The 23,849-nt window shown below is 43.5% G+C and overlaps 1 protein-coding gene across 1 annotated transcript in view; it reads right to left on the bottom strand.

Moving 5' to 3' along the window:
* The window catches only part of SUFU (suppressor of fused homolog (Drosophila)), an 80,490-nt gene that overhangs the window by 35,149 nt on the left and 21,492 nt on the right, over window positions 1-23,849 (bottom strand). The window contains exons 3-5 of the mRNA XM_010000087.1: window positions 7,038-7,180; window positions 4,460-4,545; window positions 2,307-2,379 (exon numbers count right to left, since the gene is read on the bottom strand). Coding sequence (XP_009998389.1) covers window positions 2,307-2,379; window positions 4,460-4,545; window positions 7,038-7,180 — 302 coding nt within the window. The remainder of the gene's footprint in view (window positions 1-2,306; window positions 2,380-4,459; window positions 4,546-7,037; window positions 7,181-23,849) is intronic.

Below are 23,849 nucleotides of genomic sequence, written 5' to 3'. Positions count from 1 at the left end.
AACAAAAAAACACCTTTAAAAACTGCAGACTCTTAGCTGCAGCAATGCACAGCTTTAGCCCATCTTTAGCCAGCAAAGATGTGCCTAGGCTGAAAGGCTGTTCTTCCTCCCTTGAAAGGGCAGCCTGAGCAGGAGGCTGGAGGAGCCCAGGGCAAAGGAGGTTCAGCTTTTTCATTTCTCAAAGAAAGGATGTTTCTGTCCCATTTTCCTCTCAGCATGTGGGAGGGATACTCTGAGGCTCTTATAAGTCATTGATCCCTTTCTAAAAGAGTCAGAGCACTGCATCATGACCCGCAGAGAGGCAACCACAACTCAGGAAATTCAAATCAGCTTTATTCTCTTCTGAGATATCTGCTAAAACAGAAGCAAAGCACTGAGAATCAGCACAGAGCTGGGGACCAACAGGGATTGTTTGACAGTGCTGCCAGGCAAATCTGAATGGCCTACAGGGAAGCCTGGCTGAACAGAAAACAGCCAGTGTTGCCACAGTGTTAATTGCTGACATCCTGGGATGACATCTTAGTTGGGATCCATTCTCAGCAACTCTGAACAGAAAGTACAGCTGCTGCTGCCAGGGCTGGGTTTAGGCCTCAACCAATTCCCATAAGAGACAATGCAGCCTCAAAACAAGCTCTGCCCACTTCCCAGGCAGGCAGCATGCTTGCCTGATCAGGCAAAAGTTGTCCTGTTTTCTCTACCTGCTCCCTTCCTCCCTTCCATCTGTCTTCCACTGCTGCCCTTCAGCTCTTACACACTCTGTACCACCACCAAGCAAATGCCAAGTGAACGATGCTTAATCCCTTCCCTGCTAGTTAGGGCAGGAGGCACAACATGGCTGCACCCAGCCCAGCCTCCTGCACTCAGGAAAGGCTCTTTGCAGGACCTGGCTCAGCAGCAGCAGGCTTTGCCCTGTGAATCCCCAGGCTGGGGCAGCAGAGCAGGAAGGAGGCATGCACACACACACTGCTGCAAGGGCATGAGAGAACAGAACCAGGAATGTCTTCAATGTGAGGAAGTCCAGAAAGCCCACAGACATAGCAGCTTCCAGTGGCAGGATACACTGGTGAGGCAGAGGTACTCTTTATTTGCCTTAACTTGCCTTGGCTGACTCAGATTCCAATAAGCTGAGCTACTTCTCATTTACAGTAAACTGAAGAAAACCTTGCTATCATTAGGAATCACCAGTGCAGAGAGAACAAACACCCTCCAGGAGGGGAGAGGGCAAAATTTTGAAGAGCCTAAAAACTTTATAGACTTGCAGCTGTATTAGGTCCGACACCATGGGACATTTATGGAACACTTTTTTGTGTCTCTCTCATACTAGGGTTATTTTAGATGAACAAATCCTTAAAAACAGTAAAAGTAGGATCTGGTTTTGTTCTTTAGCTTTCAAAATAAAAGATGCTGTGAGGCAACTGAGGGTAATCAGATGCAGACACACAGACCATAAGCAAACGCAATAGCTTGTACAAAACGTGCACATATGCACGTGCGGTGCCAGACTAAGCCATAAGGTCTCTGTTAAAGGCAAATACTCAGTGATTCAGTGAAACAAGGTCAGCACCACGCTGGATTTGCCTGGGACTCATGTACCATAACTCTGCTGACGGGATGCAGAACTATCTTCCAAAGACACGGATCAGCATTAGTCCATAGAACGGTAACTCCTCCATAGAGGTCCTATTCTGATCTTTAAACTTCAGAAACTAACCTGAACTCTGAAGAACAAGGTTTAATATCTATTCCTGCATGGATTATCAATAGCTGCATGAGATACTTTTGGCTTTCCGTTATTTCTCAGACCACACTACTTGGCCTCAAGTGACATCCTGCGGGAAAGCGCTACTGTCACATTTGCTGTGAAAATATATTACTTAGTTGGTATTGAGTTTTCTGCATGTCAGATCTTCTTACACTTGCATGTAAAACAAAGGAAGAATTTCCTGATCTATCGTCTCTAAATCTTGTACTCTTCTATGTTCTTTTATCTTCTTCTATTGTCCTCTTTTCTAAAACACACAGTCCAAATCTTACCAATTTGTCTCACATATCAGAGTCTGTTTTCCTGGTCTCCTTTCTCTAAATTTCTTCCTAGAGCTGCCATCCCACCTGGGGCTGAACATGTGTGCTCTTGGACTACCTCTGAGAGGGCAAAGGGTGTCTCTAAGACTTTTCTGGGACTACTGCAAACATTGAGAAGATCACAGTGCCTTTACAGAAAATAACAGAACTGTTTTCTACTGTTTTTAAACCAATTCTCCCTGGCCACTACAAAAGACATGATATTTTATAAACTAAAGACATACTTGCAGATGTGGATCAATCTCAAATATTGTCTCTCCTCTTCGCATATCTGTTATCAACCACGGGCCTCCAGCTCTACAAAGAAAGAAAGGTAATGAACCAAATGAGGACTTAGTACTCCCCAGAGTCCTTTGAATGGATCTGTGCAGGAAGGAAGCACAAGAGAGAGTTTAAAACAAGCCAAGAAGCTCCTCTAAGTTGTTTATACATCCCACAGTACGCATTTGTCCTTTATATTTCTGAAACACATGATGAAAGCCCTCCATGATCTAGCTGTTATCTGCCTGGTGCCTGGCACCACCAAGTCTTGCAAAGCAGTCAGGATTCACACAGGCTATTCTGTGTGGACCCACTTACTCATACAAGATTGAGCTGGGTTTTAATCTTACAGGTAAGTGAATTTGGATCAAGAAGTCCAGTGTAGCCTAGGTCTAAGCAAGATGGGCAAGGCATGAGGTCAAGATTTATACCTCTATTACATATCTGAAGATGCAGCAGGGTCCCGATGGGTCTGCACTTTTTGCTGAGATTGGCAGTCATGTTCAGTACCATAAAAAGCTTACTGCTCTGATAAATATCCTCACAACAGACATTTTGCCCAGTTGGTACTTAATGGTCAAGTACTCAGATGGTTCAGGGAAAGCTTTGTTTTCATTACTTATAAAAGTCAGAAGGGTCAAGATGTGTCCCAACCAAGGTGACAGAAAGCAGATTACTCTGAAGATGAACTACTGGGAAACTTTACTTTGGGTCACAGTGCAGGCGGACTGCAGAAGCCAGCCTTAGGTGGTGCTTTGCATTTGAAGTAACAACTGCAGTCTTTTGGATTTGCCATAAACATTTTCATCTTTTCATGAGATACTTTGTTATTGCAGTCAAAAGCCCCCTCCTCTGGCCTTGTCTGTGTTACAGTGTCTTAAAGCACTTGAAATGGGAGCAGTAAAAGTTAATATTTTATAGCTTTTCAGATGTATCAATAGCCACTCTTTTTTTACATCACTTTGGAAGCTGTTAATTATTAACTGCAGAGGTGCCACCTGCTTCAGTACCTCACTAGGATGCAAGAGACTTTTACCCTGACTCTGCGTCTGTGGCTTAGTACTTTGCAGCTTTGTCTTTGAATCATGCACATTTGGGTTTCATGTTATCCTTGGAAAGGTGCTTGTACCACAGCACAAAAGCCAAAAAACAACGCGAGAACAGACTGAGGAGAGGGATGCTGTATCTGTATTGACTTAGAGGAGGCAAAGGAGCTGAAGGAAGTGTTCATTGTCTTGGGGTTCCACAAACAAACCTTGCAGCTGGACAAATTCACTCCACTCTAGGGCATTTGCATAAATTACCTGCATTTGTGCCTGAAGGAAAAAATCAAGTTTAAGATGCCCAGCAGCAAAAGATGGACTCTTCCAAATAATCAGTCTATGAAAGGTCATTGTGACTCTATAAAGTGTACTGTTGTGTCCAGGACCACATATTCAGATAATTTTGTTTAAAAAAATATCTTTTGACCTATAGTTATATGGCAGTATCTTCCATTAAATGTTAGAGAAAAATATTTAAACAAAACACGAGCAAGCCAAGGAAGTTTAGCTGCAACCTGGCAGCAAGTAGAGCATCAACATATAATTTAACATTTAAAACCCGTCTCCTCCTTAACCTAGTGACATCTTTGTTTTGCCATGGGAGAAATAACAAACAACTTCACTTGCATGAACACTCCTCCTACTGCAAATTGGCTCACCAAGAGTGGGGCCAGCTTGAGAGTGACTTTCTTACTTTCAGAGAGTACCCAGGCTTTGCTTGGCATTGGAAGTCAGCCCCTCTCCTTCCTTCCTTTTGAACTACCCAGAGAGGTCACCAGTAACAGTTATCCCAGCTCTCTCAGGAAGAACCAATAAGAAAATGCTGCAGGCATAAGAGGAAGGAAATTAAGCTTTCAAGACCTCACTGTTTCACCCTGAACATGTCAACTTCCACATGCATTAATTTGCCATCTAAGCATCTGTGCGTGAGAACAGATTTGCAATGAATTCCCATCTCTTGCTACAGCACAGGATTAAATAAGTTTCATCCACAAAAAGTTTATTAATAAAAATAAACAACTGAATTGTTCTCTATGGGAGTGCTCCCCTATATGGGCTATATGAGCACTTACACTGGGACAGTCCGAAGCAGTTCCAAGATCCCTTGCCCGTTCCACTGTTGAGCTGCATGCAATTCCTCAGTGCAAACCCCAACAATCTGGAATAAATGAAAACAGATACTAAACTGGATGGGAACTGTGCAAGAACTGTAGAGAAATTGTGCCACATGGTGCTAGATAAAACAGTGCAGATATAGAGAAGCACAACTTCTTTAAAGTAAATAGATGAGTGAGGACAAATGGAGCAATAGACAAGAGAGGGATTCTGCAATTCCTTATGTACTCCCTCCACACTTACCATGTGAAGTGCCCTAGTCATGTAACATTTAATCTTGCAGTGCATGTGTGAACTTAACTATGAGGATGGCCTGATGAAAGGTATACTGAAGATCCACTAGTCTGTTCTCACTTTTCAATCTAGTACACACAAGATAGGACAGGTTAGGGTCTGAGCACATGGAAAACACTGCTCTGTCAGCCAACTGCTAGGGGCAAATGCAATACTGCACCAGCAATTTCAATTAGGCAAAGGACCCGCTGACACAAGGGAATGCTTTGGTGCTCATAAATCCTTGACCAGCTCAGTTTGCTGACTAGTTACATCTTACCCGGCACCATAACGTAAAGCTGCTTACACACCGCATAATCCACTCCTCACTGCAGGCAATTGCAGGCTTCTGCCTTCCTGTATAAGGCAGGATGTGTTTGCTTTTCAGGATGGGAGCTGCCACACTGAGCAATACCAGATGTCTCTCACAGCAGCTGAGATCAGCCACTTCAAATGAAGGGGTGAAACACCCTTCAGCTGATCGGGAAGGCAGTTTCTTCCTGATCCATCGACCGCTGGCTTGTGCCTTTCAGCACAATGATTCACCTTTGGGATGAAAAATTATTTTAGCCATGGCCTTCTATTTTCTTCCTCCATATTCTGTGCCTTGGAAACAATGACAGTGACCTTTTGGTGAAAATCTGTTCAACTGACATTTTATCAGAAATGGGGAAAACTGAAAACTAAGCTCTGAAGAGCAGCAAGCAGAAGTGCTTGATGTGCCTTTGCTGCAAGCTTGTGTCTGCACTGACAGAGATCTGTGTGGAAAACCATCAGCAGCAGCATGTACCCAGTCCTGCATACCCTACCTCCCCTGCTCCTTGGAGAGCTCACTTTCTCAGGACTCTGCCTTTGGAGATGCACTTCATCCACACCCATCTCCCAGGCTTCCTCCATGAACAGCCTGAGTCACCCTCCCTAGGCCTTCACTCACTAATGACATACAAACAGCAAGAGTCTAAACAGGAAATTATTCTGTGTTCATTCTTCTCTTTTTGCAATCATTTATCCTCATGGGTCAAAATAAATCCATAACAACAAGCATCAAATAAAGGGGAAAAACAAGTCAACTGTATGTGTTGTGGACAATTAGAGGCCAAGTGCCTCAGGGTGAAACAAGCTGACTGTCCTTTGATCCAGGACAGCTGAGCACTGAAGAAAAGTTGCAGACTAATTCAGCACTAACTGAGGAGCCAACCAGGAATCACCCTGCTTAGTTTGGCTCTCTAACTCTGCTTCCAGGACCCACAACTCACCTTTCACTGATTAATCCCACACTCATCTCTTTCTTGTACACAAAACACAGGCTTTTGGGCACCTCAGAAAATTCAGGAAAGCCTTCACCCATGCATGGAGCTGCCTGGTGCAGGTCTGTGGTAATGGAGCCTCCCCTTAGATGTTGCAACTACAGCCAAGGACAAATGGGACCAACCTGAAGTTTAAATTGAACAATATGGACACTTGCATTTTCCCACAGGATGGTTTTTCAATGCAGCAGAAATCAGCAGTTGGTCTGAACTATGCCAGCTCTTCCACTAAGGTTAGGAATTCTGTATGCAATTAAAAAATATCCACAGCAGCCCCTATCTAAGAGACATCTCTGAGAAGAACTTTGGGAAAGCAAACAAACCTGTTTGTCCAAAGAAGCTCCCCTTTCTGAACAGCAGTGTTTGATTGAATTAGATTTTTTAAAAATGTTTCCTTAACAAAGCAAACACAAGCCTTTCTTGAACAGCGTATCAATACAGAAAAACTCACCGCCTCTAAAAAAAAATAAATCTTTCTGTCAACACTACAAGCTGCATTTCTACCATTAAATAATACTGAAGCAACTCTGAGTCCTGCTCCAAATTCTTCTTCTCCTGGAATTCAAACAAGTGGATCACTTACCAATACTGCCATAGAATTACTTTTAATTTAGCTCTACATTACTATTTAAAAATGTTTTTCTCAGCTTTTTCCCCTATGTTCATGTTTGAAATTTCAGAGCAGTAATGTAATATATTCCACTCCAGGACTGTTTCAGGGTGTAAAACTTCTCTCCACCAGACAGACCTCTCTATCTTGAGAACTGAGTGTGCTATTGCTCAATCCTAATAAAATGTTTATTGAATGCCTCCACAGTAACAACTGAAAGATGATAATCAGATAGGGAAGAAAGGTGGATAATAAAACCTGACTTATCAAAGCTAAGGGAATTTAATGTTAGCTGCCTTCCACCCCCAGGAGGCAACAGTCAGAGCCACAATTGCTGAGTCATACCTGTAAGAAAGTAACAAGCCCAAAAGGAGTCTGCACAGGCTGCATTTGAGGGTCTTCTGTCAGTAACATATGCTGGATTCTAGATTCACTGTTGTCCAAAGGGCTGTGCCATGATACATGATCACCGCTGCAGAAGGTGTTTTCTGCAAGGAAGAGAAACAAGAAATATTTAGTCTGTAAAGTCTGCTAGAATAGCATCTGCTCCTAATCCTCATCAGGCAGGGACCTCTGGTCTGGACCAGGACAGTAACTGGTGGGCTCTTCACAGTGACTGCCTCTAGCCATGTCTGCTGAGTCTCTGAGTCAGCTAAAGCACCTGAAGCAGGAAAAGGATCTCACTGAGCCATCTGAAACTGGTGTCTTACTTTGATATTAATCCCAACACAGGAATACCAACAAAAAAAATTAGCTTGTCTTTCATTTACTATTAGTCTTGTTTTCTGAGAGGGCACAGAGTCAGCAGGCCATACTGGGTGCCTATGGGAAACCAATTCACACTTACTTTTCAGCTCTGATTTGCCAGATAGAAAAGAATCTGGAATATGCATTAAACACAAATAATACTCTTCTATATCTAATAAAAATCTCTAGTCTGGTGCCCAACTTGTGATGGCCTAAGTCAAAGTAACTGTTTTTCCCAATTGTCTGATGGCTCTGGTGAAGAATTACAATTAATGTTCCTTCTTTCCCAAACAATGAGGAAACCAGTAGGCAGAATAGACTGCATCAAAACAATGAGCCAGAAATTTTTCCTCCCTCTTCACAACTGTAGCATTCCTTTGTTTTCCTCCTCTTCTACTTACAAAGACATAACCCCCAGATAATCCCATGATCCACAGCTTGTGCATGCCAGAAGGCACACCAGAACCCCCATCTGTATGCTGTTGCCCTCCATCACAGGAAAGGCTAATGACTGCTTTTCTGAGTAAGCCAGAAGCAGAACAACCAGCCACAACCATTTTCACACCAACGAAAAGATGTTCCACTTGCACACTGTTCCTAGAGCATGCATGCAATGATGCTTCCTAGCTGACTGCCTTGTCTTTGGGTCTTGTGCTTGTCCCACTCCAGGTGGAGCTTTTACAGCACATACAAATAAAAAGCCTGGAATCCATATTCTACCCTCTGAGATAGGTGTGGTGCCCCAGGGATGAACCGAATGCTGCCTGCCTGCTTCCAAGCCAGAAGTAAGCACAGTGTCTGGGCTACTGTCCCTGTGGTCAATCCCAAGGTCAATCCAATTTTACAGGACATTGAGAAGTGAGGCCTTGTCCACTGAAGGAGGACTAGGGGATCCAATGCAGAGTGGAAAAAATTAGTGGTTACTTGAGTTGCTGACTGTGAAGACTGGGGCATCTGATACGATACCGACCAGGATACAATTCAGAAAAGCATTCTCTTCTGCCCTGCAGCTATGAGCAGACATAGTGTCCTGGATCTTCACCTAACCTTCCCACACCACCTTCCATGTACGTTAATAGAACATCTCTTAAATGAGCATCTACAGACCTTATCTGAGAATCCTTGAATACGTCAGCTTCTGCAGCAGAAAGACAGAAGCAGCATTTGCCAGTAATTGCAGCTCTGCCCTGTCACATTAAACGACAGACACCAAGGAGCTGTTTGCGCGTTGCTCACCGCACATTGGCACCACCATGGCGGCGTGTAGTACCCTTGGCCAGCAGCAAGTGCAGGATGCTTCGAGGGAGCCATCAGCAGCACGTGGTTAATGCAACGAGAGTGTACCTTGCAGCTGCTGTGGTGAAAAATCCTCCCAGTCGTTGCACTGATGAGGTAATTCATGCTCACCCATCTGTGCATTTAGTGCAGGGCGTCCTGGGCAACTCAGTGTTTCTCCACCAGGTGGCCCCATTGGTGTATATTTGAACATTTATTATGTATGTGTTTTCAGATTAATTTATTGGACAGTTCATTTGATTAAGAACTAAAATTAACTCCAACTACCATAAGGAACTTGGCCTGAAAAACACGGCATGTAACAGAGTGCTGTGATAAATAAGGGAATGTTTTCCTTAGTTAAAAGTACGAAAGAAAGAAAACACAGCAAATGCAAGCTGCTTGAAATAAAGTGTTTATCATTAAGCACACGAACGCTTTGATCTCTACGACTAAAAAGAAGTGGTTCAGATATTACTTTACTTTTAGAGCTGGGGGAAATATAAGCAGACAAATTAAAAACATGCTTGTTTGTTGTTTTTTTTTCTTTAGTATCAAAACTGGATTAAAGAAACAGCACTTAGAATGTAGTGAAAGATCTTGTGGTATTTTCCAGGTTAGCCAAAATGTGGCTGATTAACTTTTAAATTATAAAAGCCTCTCAGTCACAGTTTTCAGGAATGAAACAAAGCCACAAAGAGCTTATTCTTGGGTCCTGTCTTTATACCACAACATTTTGCCCATCAAACGCTCACACAATTCTATGCTGATCGATCGCTGCTGGTGCTGCTTCTCCTGGGAAAGCCCAGCCCGTTTAGAGCAGGTTTTCAAATGCAAATGTCTCTGCTGGAAACCCACCTGTTTATGTCCATGTGAACACTGAACACTTAGAAAATCTCCCCTCTCCCTCGCACGCACACGAACACCACAAAATTCACACTGACTATTCAATTAAATCACAAAAAAAATTTCTGCAAATAACACGAAGCCGATATAAAGCTGTAAGAGCACAAGAAATTCAGAATTACAGCCTGAAACTCAGCGCTCCCCTTGCTGCATTGTAAGCCACATGGAATGTAAGATCAAGATCAGCTCTTGTACAGACACCATTGCAGAACTGAGGACAGCTTGAATTGCAGGACTTGTAGCTACAGAAACAAAGGACTAGATAACCACTTTCTCTTGCCTCATACTGGAAACAGGGATGAGCATCCTCCCTTCCCACCTTCCACACTCATCTTTTCAAAATAAGACAATCAAAATCTTTCAAAGCAATTAATATTTAAGCAATGTTTTAGCCAGAAAATCCTGAAGTTTTCATAAATGATTAATCCAAAATAATCTTATAATAAATTTGGGGCTTTCACAAATGTTCAATTAGAACATAAAACAACCAGATAAATCCTCAAAGTCATCACAGTACAAATAGATTTGAAAAGTCTCCTGTGGTTTTTGCACCTTTGTAATTTGTAGTGCTGTCAGTAACACACCATGGACAACTTGCCTTTCATCTACAAACACATACAAATGTGCTAGTATTTTCTACACGTACATACATATTTTCCATAAAACCAAGAGATAAGTAGGCAAAGGACACATGCACTCATCTCAGGTACATGATAAGCACTAACATTTCACATGGAGCAACCCACCTCAGTCAAACCTGCTTAAAGACAGCTCCTTTTGTTCCCAAAAATGCATCCCCATGTCTCCCACACCATGCGGACTAACTGGAGGAAACCAGCCTGCCATCTCCAAAGGCATTTCTGGGATCTTTGTTTTGCACAGCTGTGAACCAAGGATGGGATCAGGGCCTTAAGTGATAATGAAGCCAACATGGGTCTCTCAACCACATTCATGGTGTTACAGCCATACCTCTCAGTACACATTTTGGAGCCTATTGCAGGTAACCAACACAACACTGGCACAACTGGAAGCTTCTTCTTTACAAAATACTTGAAATTACAGACATTAAAATAGGTATTAATAAACGTGAAAGAAATCTTCTATGTAAAAAGAATATGTTATAGGAAGAAGTTTGTGTCCATCAAGCACTGACCCAGTTTAATAGGATTCCCTGCTACAAGCATCCCAAAACTATTTCCAGTGTTAGGCTAAAATTCAGATAAGCACAGAACATTCCTTTGCAAATTATCCCAGTTTAGAAAACCTAAAAACTTACAGCCTCAGCAGCAAAGCTAGTTCTGCAAAGATCCCATCACAACACTGATGCTCTCCCAGGCCCTTTTAGATTTGGGATCAGCCTCTGCTTTATCCAAGCCCCTTTAACAGCAACTATTGATCCAACACTTATCACTCTTAACAAACTCTGCTACAACAACCCTTTTGACCTGCTGTAATGCTGTGCAGATTAGCACCTGTGGCAAAGTTTCTTACTGGTTTTGAGGAGGAACTGAAGCATAACAGATGTTAAAAAGTCCTTTTTCACTGTATTTCCTAGTGAGACAACAATGCATTTGTGTCCAGAATCCAGGAAAAAGTGAGGTATCTTTCAGCAGCTGGGAAAAATCATGGGTTTCTACTTAAAAAAGAACCTTCTCTACCATTACAAGAGGGCAATTATCAGTCTCAGAGAAGCAAAGGCTTCTGCCTCTTTGAACTTATGTTACATGAATCCACAGCAAGGCCAACAAGAGATGTAACATGTCAGGGAAATAATTTTACATAATGGGAGGAGTTTAATGTATTCTTATAATAAAGAGCAATCCTCAAACCAGTTGGTGTGTTCCCATGCTCAGGAGTAAGTTTGGAGAAGACACTCTGAACAGGAAAACTGGATTCTGTCTTCTCTGTTGGTTTGCACATTGTGCAAAATTATTTTAGCATCTGGATAAATCAGCAAATCCTCAGCAGTAAACTAAGGCTCTGATTTACTGCATACAAGCTGATTCACATGGACTGCTGTTGAATACTTCTGCCTCCCAGTAAACACGAGGCAATTACATGTTCCTTCCACAAAAGGAAGAGCTAAGCTACCTGACCTGCCTCAGGAAAAATACATAACCAGCAGTTACCATAGCAGGGCTGGATATATTGGAAACACACAGGCTTGCATAAAGGAACCTCTTGGACATTTGCACCCACCCTGCTTGGGAAGGGACACTTACAGGACCTAAACCTGATGCAGCAAGGCGAGCCACCCTCACAGATTTGAAATGGCTTCTTTTCCTGCAAGCTTGTGTTGTAACCAAAAACTACTGGGTTTTGTTTTGTTTTCTTTCTGTTAGAGAATGTTGATTCCATGAAATCAAACTGCCTCACAGGGAGGTACTGATTTCATAAGAACTCAACAAGGAAATAATTAAAACATTTAATTTCAAATTTACGATCTTATTTCATAATTCATAACAGCAAATCTGAAGACTCTCTCCAGCTCTACAAAAATGTGAAATCTCTACATTTCCCAAAGACCAGCTCTTGTACCATTCTATTATGCAAAAAAAGCACCTGTAAGATGGTTATACAAGACCACTCTGGTAAGCTTCCCATATTTTGAAGTCTTTAAAATGTCATTATCCATTCTATTTTACAGCCCACATAAAGCAGGTGAGGTTCCTTCATGCAGCAATGGTCGTAATTCAGCTGTGCAGTCTCTCCTAACTTTACTATCCAACTGCTCTATAATGAGAACTGGGGAAATAACTCAGAGGGAACCTTTCCATTGAGGACTAGTAAATTTTCTTTGTGTAACATTGCTCATGTATTTAATCAGAGTGCATTCTCCCCCACCTTAAATTTGACTAAATATAGCTGATGCCTAAAAAAATAAACCCAAATCATACTCTTGGCCTCAAGACGCTTCATGAACAGTGTAACACATGCAATCTATGCTCGAGGTGTTAACTAGCTCTAGAGAGAAACACAGATTACTTCCCACTCTATTTCCAATTTCTTTTAAAAAAACAGCTAGTTTTGTGTGTACAGGATTGTGCTAGGAGCCCTTACTCCCTTAACAATAACAGGGAGTAAGTTGAAAAGGCAAACTAAGATAAGTAGTGGGAGCTGAGAGCTCCTTCCAAAAGGTGGCCCCAGGCTGAATCTGGGCCAGGGAACATCTCCAGTGAGCTTGCTAACCCTGTACTCAGAGCAGATGGGAAACTGGTGTTTGGGCACCTGGGACTCAAATATCTTCTCTGGCATGTGCAGAGGGGACCATAAAGAGGAAAAGAAGGTGCTGATGCTGTTCCACCAGCAAGAAGAGAGCAAGGAAACTCAAAGCATATCTTCTACAATTATCCAAATGGAGGTTGTAGAGAGGCTGGTGTTAGTCTCTTCTCCCAAGTAACGAGCGATAGGATAAATGTGTTTTAAGTTGTGCCAGGGGAGGTTTAGGTTGGATATCAGGTGGAGTCGCCATTCCTGGAGATGTTCAAGAAGTGTTTAGATGTGGCACTTCAGGATATAGTTTAGTGGTTGTGGTAGCTGGATTACAGTTGGACACGATGATCTTGAAGGTCTTTTCCAACCTTAATGATTCTATGATTACGTCCTGGCACACAGTCACCAGACTGAGTCTGGCACTGAGGCAGTACAGTCTGCATCACCCAGGTTCATCCAAAGGCCAGAAACTTCCCCCTTCTGACACGGCCACATCGTACAATTCTTTAGATAGATTTTCAAGGTAGGAAAATAGATTTGCAGCCTGATCTTTCCTCTGTACCTCTTCTAAGACACCTCCTCTGAAATGCCACCTAAAATATGCAACAAAATGGGTAAAGCTGCTCTAACTAATCAGTTATAAATCCATCTGGACAGTGCGTTTCAGATTCTGAGCTCTTGCTGCATGGAGTGGGAGAAGCCCTAAAGCGCATGTGCTTGGCTTTGGGAGAACAGCTGCTCTACTGCACTCATATCCTTCAAGAGTAAGTTTCTGTGGAAAGCCAGGCCATCATTACATGCTCACATTTTTCTAGGGTATCTGCAAGTTGATGCTGAAAGCAACAATCGTCTTTGTCCTCCTGAGAAAGCAGCAGCTACCTGGATCTCCCCTTTGAGCTGGTAATGTTGCTTAGCTATGCTAGCACAGCCCTTGGCACTCCTCTGCTAGCTTGAGCTAAATACAACAAATCTGCAACAATGTGTGGCTCTGGGGATGCTGACACGCAAACAAGATGACCACATCCCTCATATAAGCCAGACGTATGTTATCCACATCACTCAGAGGCTTGAAAACTCACTGCTCTAAGGGGCACAAAACCTGCATTTTGTATGCAACTGAGATCTCAGCTAAACTGCAGGCAGTGAGTCACAGATGTCAGAGAAATTCTGTATTTGAGGGCAAAGCAAAAAAAGGATTTTGACTTCATGACTTATGGGTGCAGGAATGTTAAAGAGGCCCCCAGTTAGTTTCTGTCCAGCATGACAGTGATGCAGCCAGACGTTTAAATTGAATGCAGCTTATCCGATACATACAGAAATAATGTAATTTATTGCACTGCCATTGCCCCATGCATGGTCTGTATAATTTATTATATAAATGTATTTTCTCCAACACATTTTTAATATTCAGTCTAGCTTTGTTAAAATAAGGTAATCTGTCACAAGTAAGACCCGATGCTGTTTTTCAGTACCATTTTGCAGACTGAACAGCTAGAATTAATTGAGAGAAACTAAGAGCAGATGCAGAGTCCAACAACTGAAATGTATTAGCTATATTTTTCACCAGAACTACTTAATATATTTCTAACTAGCTCAGTTATGGATATAAGCATGCATGCAAAGATGCAGCTATAATAAACCAATTCAGAAGCTAAGCATTAAAACCATGTATAAAATCTCAAAGTAATACTGTTATTGCAACTCATTGCAAAGATGGAAATAAAAAAAGTAAATAAAAAGACTTTGTTCAGACATTCATTTGGCAGCTACATTAAATTAAGATAATTTAGGGATAATAAAATTAATGCTAAATTCAGTCAGTCTGCTTAGTTTCCTAACTTACAAAGGACTGCACACAGGGATTGGTAAAGGGGAAAAACAATTGTGATACAATCTGTGGGGCCTACTGGTAGTTAGTTTATAATTTCATTTTCAACTCAAGTTGAACGTTTTTTAAGAACACACAAGTAGAATCCAAGCCAGGATACATTTGCATTACATTTAAAAAAATGCTTTTCCTCCTTGCTTTGCTTTTTCAATTCAGTTTTTTTGTCCTGTATCTCCTGTCTGGGAAACAGGAACTGCCTAAGCCCTGGCACTCCAAAGAGGTGCAAATTCACAAGGTGCTGCTGCCTGCTGCAGACATGCAGCAGAGACAGGATGGTTGAGGAAGAATTAAATCCCTGGAGTACAATTAAACAATAGCTCCACTGCAGGGATTTAAATTGGGCTTTCAGAAAAAGCCTAATTTGAAATGGCCTAGGCAAATCATCCTTTTAAAAAAGTGTGGAAAACCCCAGATTATTAGTACTGTAAGGGCTGCTTGACCTCTGAGGTTTGAAGATAGTTTCAGAAGAGTGATGCAGATTTTTTTTTAAATGATCAGCAGGTTAAAAATGCAAAGTTGATTACTGCACAGCTCCAGGTTGTTAAATCTAGAAAATTAATGATCCTCTTAAAAGAGCTCCATCAATTTATGCAAGCATACGTAAACTTATTTGATCATTTAAGTCCCTTGGACTGAAAGTGAGTTGAGGGGACCAAATTTGGGCCCTCTCATGCTTCCCCAGGGTGCATTACCAGCAGGACAAATGTGAATCCTCACTCTTCTGTTCCCTGCTCAGAGAGCCATCACTCACGCCAGCTGACAGTGGGATGGTGGAAAACAGGTCTGGCTGTACTGCAGCTTCCACTGATGGAGTTAAAAATGCTGCATTTCTTATCACAAAGCAAATCCCAGGCACCTGGATGCCTTATTTAGCATTTGAAAGTGGAACATTTTAGCCAAAACACAAATTCCAAAATGCTATCATACAAGAACCTATTTGGTTCTGGGCCTCCTCTACTTCTGTTTTCCAGGACATTTCCTTCCATTCCTTACACATCTGCATGTCTGGCTTGCTCCATCTCTAGCGCGAGCACAATTTCCATTACTGCAACCTCCGAGAATTTCTCACACAGCTCCCAGCAAGTGTGCCCAGGGTATACTCCCACCCTCTACAAGCAGTGGGCCCCCTGTCCTCTCCCTGACTCTGTAGAGCCTGCTCTGCCAGCCACCTCCTCCTCCACTTCCTCTCCTCCCCACAACTTCATTCAGCCACTCCACATCTGCTCCTTACAGCCTCCTCCAGCCCAGGAGCTGGCACAGACTTGGCATCCTCTTGGCATAAGCACTGCCTGGGGCATGATGCATCTCCTGCCTTGCTTTTGCAACAACACAGTTCTCACCTATCTACGTATTTATCTGCATGGCTGCCTCCCACAGGGAGGGAAGACTGGGGGAAGGCATGGCAGCATAAAAGGACTTACCTGGCATTGCTGACTATAGTGGAAAAAGAAAACTAACACAGATGCAAGTTGCTCCTTTGCAGTCCCACAAAACTCTGCTGCTCCAACTTCTTGCTCCTCTACACTGTCACTCAGGTGCATTGTCCCTGCGTCCTGCAGGGCTGAGCTGATTTCATCTCCTCCAACAGGTGAGTGGGACAATCTCCTTACCCTCTCTATCCCCTAGCCCAGCAGCCACAAGGGAGGAGTCATGCACTTGCCAAATCCCAAGCTCCAGACCAGGCAAGACACCCTTCCACCTCTGTCCAGCTCTGCTTCCACCACCTTTCTGCATCCTTCACATGAACAAGATGTGTTTTACAGCTCCCCTTCAAATGACAGTGCTTACGTCTTCAATAGTTTCAGAAACTGAATAGACTCAGGATGGGGTGGAGGCCCAGGAAGGAGAAAAGATGTTTTACAGCAGGATCTCCTGTCAGATAAAGACTCAGCTCAAAATAGATATTTAATGACAGTTTATTTACAGGTTATGCAGTGCCACATGAGCAATTTTAAGAGATACTTGCCTTTCATTTAAAAACCCTGTCCTGTATTCTGACACCTGAAATCTAGAATGTTTTATGGTTACCTGAATGTTTCCCAGCCAGGTGCAACTAGAACAGCCTTCAGCAACATTTACGTGTCCTCAGCCAGGGAAGAGAATTTCAGCGAGAGAAATACTTTTTTTCTTGTTGTTGGACTTCCTACATACTTGCACATGTGCAAGCCACTGAGGTGGATGGATGCTTAGATGGACACAGGAGCACCATAAGACTGCACAGTCCCTTGTGATCTTTCCCTTTTTTTTTTTTCCCTAGATACCTGTCTGTGAGATGTTTCTGCTGAGGAGCTTTCAAGGAGCTGGAAGAGGAACTGAAGGCACTATCCTCCTCTGAAGGACCCAAAGAAGATGCAAGCAGTGTCTTTTAATAGCCTTCCCAGCACAAATGTCCAACAGAAAGACTGCAAGGAAAGGATATCCCTCTTAGCAAAAATTACTCAAGAAAGGGAAGACAGTCTGCAAGAAAACACATACAGTGTTATCATATTGTAATCTCTTCAAGAAAAGTTACCGGGTTACCCAGAATTAGTTCTGGGGCTTATGAAGGACAGGTATCTTAGGGAGAGCACTGTATCATTTTTCTTAGTGGTTGATTATTTTCTCTTACATTTTCAGGAATTTAAAGCTTGCACAGGCCAAACATTTGTTTTACTTTGGCAAAGCAGGAGGCCAAAGGGCAGGAAACAGAGGTACTTTGTATTCACACATATTTGTGTAAAATATTAGTTACGCCATGAGCATTACTAACCCATTACAGTAGTGCAAGAGGAAACATATAAACTGAGTCCAAGAGCTATATTTATGGTTCAAATGCAAAATGATCAGCCTGTTTACAGAGCATCTTTTGAAATGACATCCCAAGTGTTCCATGATGATTCCTTTAAGGCCCTGATTTTAAACCAAAAAGCCGGAGAGTTCACTTTCCACAGGCTCTTGGCTGCCTGTAGCCTCTGAATATACTCTTCCAGTTTCTCTTCCCCACCAAGAACAAAACTCTCCTCCTGCTGTGCCCATTTGCTGCCTCCTGGCTGAGCAGGCTGCTGCAAAGGGTCTTTGCCTTCGAGGCTGACAGAAGATGGTCTGTAATGAGCTCCGTGTACTGCTACTCTTGCAGGCAGAGTGGGTTAGTCAGAAAGCACAGTTTGAACACCACTTGCTGCACAGATCTTCAATAGAAGGTGTAAAAAGGGGGATATATAACAGTCCAGCTCTGTCCACTCTTCTCTGCAGTTTCATCTAACATGGGCTTGGCAGCTGTCAAGGATAAAAACGATCCTATTCATAAGGCTACTAGTACTTATAACCTTCAAACTCTCCTCTGTGCATCCCAAACAATTGCACACAGGCAGCAAGAGAGGATGCTTCTGTGACTGCAGAACAATCCCCCTATGTTGTGGCTTTCAGCTCCTGGATAGGAGGAGGCAACACTATTCTGTGCAGAAGCCTTTAACTATTAAAGTGGCTGCTTCCGTTTCCCAGAAAAGGCCGGGTGAGACAAAGACCTCGTATGTAAGAGGCCAAAGGACCTCACACCAGCAGGAGGTGGAGTTTTCTGCTTTCCCCAAGCTGTTTCCTTTGTTTTGCATTCCTCCTTCAGAACAGGGGACAGAACCTTTGTCCGAGGCTGGGCTGACCATGTGCAGTTTCTCCCTCGCTGCCATACCCAGGAGTCAGATGTGCTTTTCTTAAGGAGTCTTGCTGGTCCAGTACATCAGCTCCTGCTCACCCTCCTGCCACAGGGAGGCTCTGGGTAGGACTGAGAAAAGACTTCCTGCAGGGAGCTCTGCTCCCCTCCACTTTGGGCAGAAAATAATAGCAAGATCAGTTCTGATCCTGAACTAACACCTGCTGGGACCAGCATCCAGGCACCCCAGGGCACAGGCCCTGCTGGCTGTCCTCCTGCCACCTCCTGCAGCGATGTGTCACACCACGTCCTCTGGGCCTCCGTGCCTACTTCTTCCCTCTCTCTCCCAGTGTCAGACTAAAATAACTTGTGCATGTATAAATACAACCATATACCAGGCTGACAAGCGTTGCTCCTTTGTCCATCCCTGATATTTGGGAGCAGCCTCAGGGCACATGGACTGATGCAAAGATAGAGAGAAGACAGGTCTTTTCTTTTTTGTTCTTTTAAATAAACCAACTGAACTTGAACATCTCTCCTAGGAAGAAAGGCTGAGAGAATTTGGGCTGTTTAGTCTTGAGAAGAGAAGGATGAGAGGGGATCTTATTTATGTCTATAAATATCTGAGGGGTGGGTGTTGAGAGGAAGGGGCTAGTTTCTTTTTGGTGGTGCCCAGTAATAGGACAAGGAACAATAAATATAAGCTAGAACATAGGAAGTTCCACCTCAGCATGAGGAGAAACTTCTTTACTGTGAGGGTGACAGATTGCAACAGGCTGCCCAGAGAGGTTGTGGAGTCTCCTTCCCTGGAGACTTCCAAAACTTGCCTGGATATATTCCTGTGTGCCTGGCCTAGGTCCTAGATCCTTCTCTGGCAGGGAGTTGGACTAGATGATCTCTAGAGGTCCATTCCAACCCCTAAGAATTCTATGATTCTATGAATGAACTGTATTGACCAGCTGAAAAACAATGAGCCAAGTTCAGTTCCCAGGCAAGAGCAGGACACGAGCTGACAGAATTAAAAGGGACAGCATCAGTTGAAATCTAGCCAACTAAAACTGGGCCTAAACCTATTTTGTCTAAATTGCAGTAGCAGCTAAAAACAAGCCTCCTCTTCCAGTCATCTCTGAGATCTCTTGCCTAGAAATACTATGCAATCAGTAAAGCAGTCCAGGGAAGACAGCTTTCCTTCTATTTCAACAAGTCTTTTATAAGGAACAAAGACTTTCTGTGCCTCTGCTTCTGTCTCAAAGCCTCTCCATGCTTTAATGTCAACCTACCTTTTGGGACTGCAGAAGGTCAAAGATCTGTTCTCAGTCAAGAGCTACAAATTGGAGAGACAATAGCAGCTTCCATGACAAGACACAGGCACTACCCAGCCTGATCCATGAGTCCAGACAAAGTGCCAAAGAAAAATGCCCAAACTCCATGAGGCTAGAGAGGTAGAGAAGCAAAGGCTTTAAATTTATATTGCATAGGTAGCTCATTGACAACAAAAGTCATTGACTTTTCCTCCTGCAAATTGAATGAGAATAGGTGTCCTTGGAAACTCCTGGGCTTCCAGTCATGCTTTCCTACTGCTGAACTACAGAATGGAAGTGTGGAGGAGCCTCATGCACAGTTCAGGTTCACACCATCAGTGCTGACAAAGCAAAAGGAAATGTCACACAGCAGTGCTGTTCGTCCCCTCTTCTTAAGCTCCTGATAAAGTGTCCAGCACTTTTAAAACCTGGACAGAAGGTTTAAGGACAAAAGGTTTCAGGGTCTTTTCTATTATTGCAGCAAAAAAAATTCTGTGAAGAGATTCTCTGCTGCAGCTCAATGTCTTAGCAATTCACAAGTAAAGGGCAGTGAGATACTAAGCACCAAAACCAGCAAGAGCTAAATAACTGCCAGCTTGTCCCATTAGCAGCTGAAGAAGTGACAGTGCTCCAAGGCAAAAGGTGAGACTGCCTGGCACTGGGATGCCTCCAGTATTGCACAGGGGCAGCACACTGCCTAAGCTGAATGGGAAGAGAAATGAAGTTAATTTGATCAGCCAAAATCTAAGTTCATGCAACTCCACTTATGCTGCCAGGAAGAATAGGGGTGCACCACCTGCATGGTGGCACAATAGCACTTAGCAGCATCCATAGCTGTATTTCTGCTTTATGCTCTCAGCTAGTTTACCACTCTGCCTGAGACAGGACTCACACAGAGCAAGGACAGGCCACCAGGCCTGTGCTAGCTTACAGACTGAGAAGCCTCAGTCATAGACCTGGCCACTGCAAGGTTCTTCTCTAACAACCAGCAAGACTCCTTCTTCCTCCTGTGCCTTGGCACCCAGAGACAAAAGGGAGCTGGGTATATTTCCCTGCCTCACAAGTGATGATAAAAGCACTGGACTGTGAACATCCCAAAAATTACATCCATAAAACCAGAAAAACAATATTAAGTTTTCAAGTGGGCAGAGAGGAACTGCATTAATCTAGGGAACTGAGCAGCACCTCTACACCCTGACCCATGTGCCAATCTCAGTGTCACCAGTGCCAAGACCTGCCCCCCCCCTCTTTTCCAACTGAAAGTTTCCCTCCACTGAAGAGCCTGAATACAGTCAATATTGCTACATCTTCCCCACAAACTCCTGCTAGGGGTTGGCAACGCCACCTTAACATTAAAAGCAGGTGCTGGAATTTTACAATTTCTTTGAGAGGAGGACAAGATGAGCTTTAATAACACCTTTCAATGAGCTCTGCTGGACCAAACCCAGAATGGTTACAGAATAAAAGCAAAACAGATTAAAGTTTTACGCCAATGACTAAACAGCAAGAAGGCTTTTTGAGACTTGCCTGAGTTGCTACGTCAGGAGAGCAGGCAGACAGGTTTCTAGCAGCCCCATCCTTCACATGAACTCACAGAAATAACATGTGAAGCCAGTGCAACACTAACTTCTCTGCAAGTTGAGATACACAACTGTGTTACTGTGGGTTGCAACTGCACACACAGCCCTAGGCTGAGGCTGTCACCTCTTGTGCTGCAAAAGGACAGGTTTCCTGCATCTGGCAGTGCCTCGTGTGCAGGCTAATCTGCACACACACAATGTGAGCACAGCTGTAATGAGGACAAGCCTCATGTGCCAGGACATGCAACTCAGGTGTCTTGACTATTGGACATCAAACTTTGGTTAGGATGATCAGATAGTGCTTCAACCCTTGAGCATCTGAGCAGTACCAGCAATGAGAAGGTAATAAAAATGGAATCCCAGCTCTAATGTTTTATCTGTAAAACCTTGGGACAGTATTTCAAGATCCTTTTATGCGCCTTCAAATATCTCCTCTTAGAGTCATCCTTTCTGTAGGCAAAAAACATTTTTCATGAGGTCTCTTCACTGTTATCTGGCTGTTCAACAGCTTTACAGACAGATGCTTCTCTCTGGACTGATTATACTAGCAGTGCTGCAAAAGCTTTAGTTATGATCTATGGGGTGGGGGAAAGGCTGGGTCCATCTGCAAGCAGCATTTTTCTACAATGCCTATCAGGACAATTTACAGGAGTTGCATCTGGCAATTCCCTCCCCAGCAACTTCAGAGCCTCCATCCAGCTCAGGGGGGAGCCAGAGACAGGTTGGAGACTGAAGCACGAGCTTGGTAGCTCCTGTCGTGCCCAACACATCAGCCACACACACATCACTCCACACACAAGCAATCGGTTTGTTTTATCAAGCATCACGTAATTTGGTACCAGCCTCAGCACGTATGTCCCAGCTGGAAGCTCAGGGATGTGACAAGGCTGGCTTAGGAGATGGAGTGGAGGGATGGGAAATATTGGGGAGGTGAGGTCATAGGCAGCAAGCAGTACAGGGAGAAGTGGATTTATTGCAGTGGTGTGGGATGTAGAGGGGCTAGTGCTCAGAGACGTAAAGGACCAGCCTTGATCTGCGCTGCTGCTCCCAGAACAGTCTGTTTTATGAGAAACGTCTAAGAGGAATTAGGCTAAAACCCAACCAATTTCTCATGCACCACCAAATAACTATTGGATGATGAGAGCTTTTGGCCATGACAAACTTGGGTTAAATTGGAGCTAGTGACTTAATGTTTCCATACCCTTTGCAGAATAAAGGCGTGCAGCCTGCGCACTTGCTCGAGTCCTGTTCACCTACGGCAAAACACCAGCCAGGAGGCTACTTCATAAGCTTCACCACACTACAGTTTCAGCATTTGCACAGCAGAGTTCACTACACAACAGGTTCTGTTGAAAAGAACTTGATGTTGATTTATACTTCTTTGTGGAGCTAAAAAACACGGCTAATCCCCCCCCATTTTTAATCTAAAATCCTGGAATACTACAGATGAACCAGGGCCAGCTCCACAGGGGAAACTGGTCACTATTACAAACAGATGATAGAAAAAAACCTAAAAATATATATTTTACAGAGCCATAGCAACCAGAAGAGAACAATAAATCAGCCTGGGGTTATATAAAAAAGAATAAAGGCATAGTCAGGGAAAAATATCTATGCATTACTGGGAGATTTTATTTGGCTTTAGTCATCCTACTGGGAAGAAATAAACACCATTTTACAAACAAGCTAGACAAGCCTCATTTGTATTCAAGGAAGCAAGGAGTTTGTTTTGGGCTTAGGGTTTGTTGGTTTTTAGTTCTTTTTCCTTTTTACACACAGAAATTGGCCTCTGTCAAGAATGTTTGAAAACGTTGGCAAGGAACGAGTCACTAAGGCTACCACAATGAAGCTTTCTGGACTCCAGAAGATCTGAAGATGAGGCCTAGCAGCTACACCAGGGCAGCAGGTGTCAAGGTATCTGTTGGCTTAATGGCTGCAGGTCTGTGACCCCAGCCAAATCACTTAATCCCACTGAGTCCCATTTTCAGTGTTAAAGTTATACTGCCTGTCAAATGCAAAGTGCCTCTGTGGCTCAGTCTAAACTAACTTGAATTAGATGAAAACTGCTGAATAAGAAGAGTGGATCTACACCTGCAGTCCTTGCAACTCCTGTAATTATAGGGGGAAAACGCAGTGCACAGAGCTGGTGTAATGGCCCCAAACGGAGGCACTGGGCTAATGAGAACATAGGCAGGGCCAGTGTATGCATTTTCCTAAACTACAGACAAGCTGTCAGACAGCAACTTCTACCTGAAGAAAGTATGACGTGTCAGAAATAACTAAGGCAGGCTAGACATACCTCATTTTGGCCTTGCTTTCCAGCCTGGCTGCCACAGGCTTGCACAGCTGTGCGGCCTTGGGCACTTGCACACATCCATTAGAACCATCCTCCCTTCCAGTAACTTTGGGAAATTGGCCTGTGAACTCAAATCACGACAGAGAACAGAAGCTCAGGGATACTAAGCTCCTGCAGGTTTCACAGAAATAACTAAAGGGCAAGAGAAACTATTTCATACCTCATCCTCTGAAGAAAGAATCCTCACCATGACAGTGCAGAGGGGGCATATGTGCCAAGAGAGGTGTTTATGAGGAAAAAAGCCCAACCCAACTCACACCAGCTAT

The sequence above is a fragment of the Chaetura pelagica genome, unplaced genomic scaffold, assembly GCF_000747805.2.
Source record: "Chaetura pelagica isolate M959 unplaced genomic scaffold, ChaPel_1.0 scaffold436, whole genome shotgun sequence".
Classification (NCBI taxonomy): domain Eukaryota; kingdom Metazoa; phylum Chordata; class Aves; order Apodiformes; family Apodidae; genus Chaetura; species Chaetura pelagica.
The sequence above is the reverse complement of the archived record's forward strand: the minus strand, read 5'-3'. Positions and strand labels throughout refer to the sequence as shown.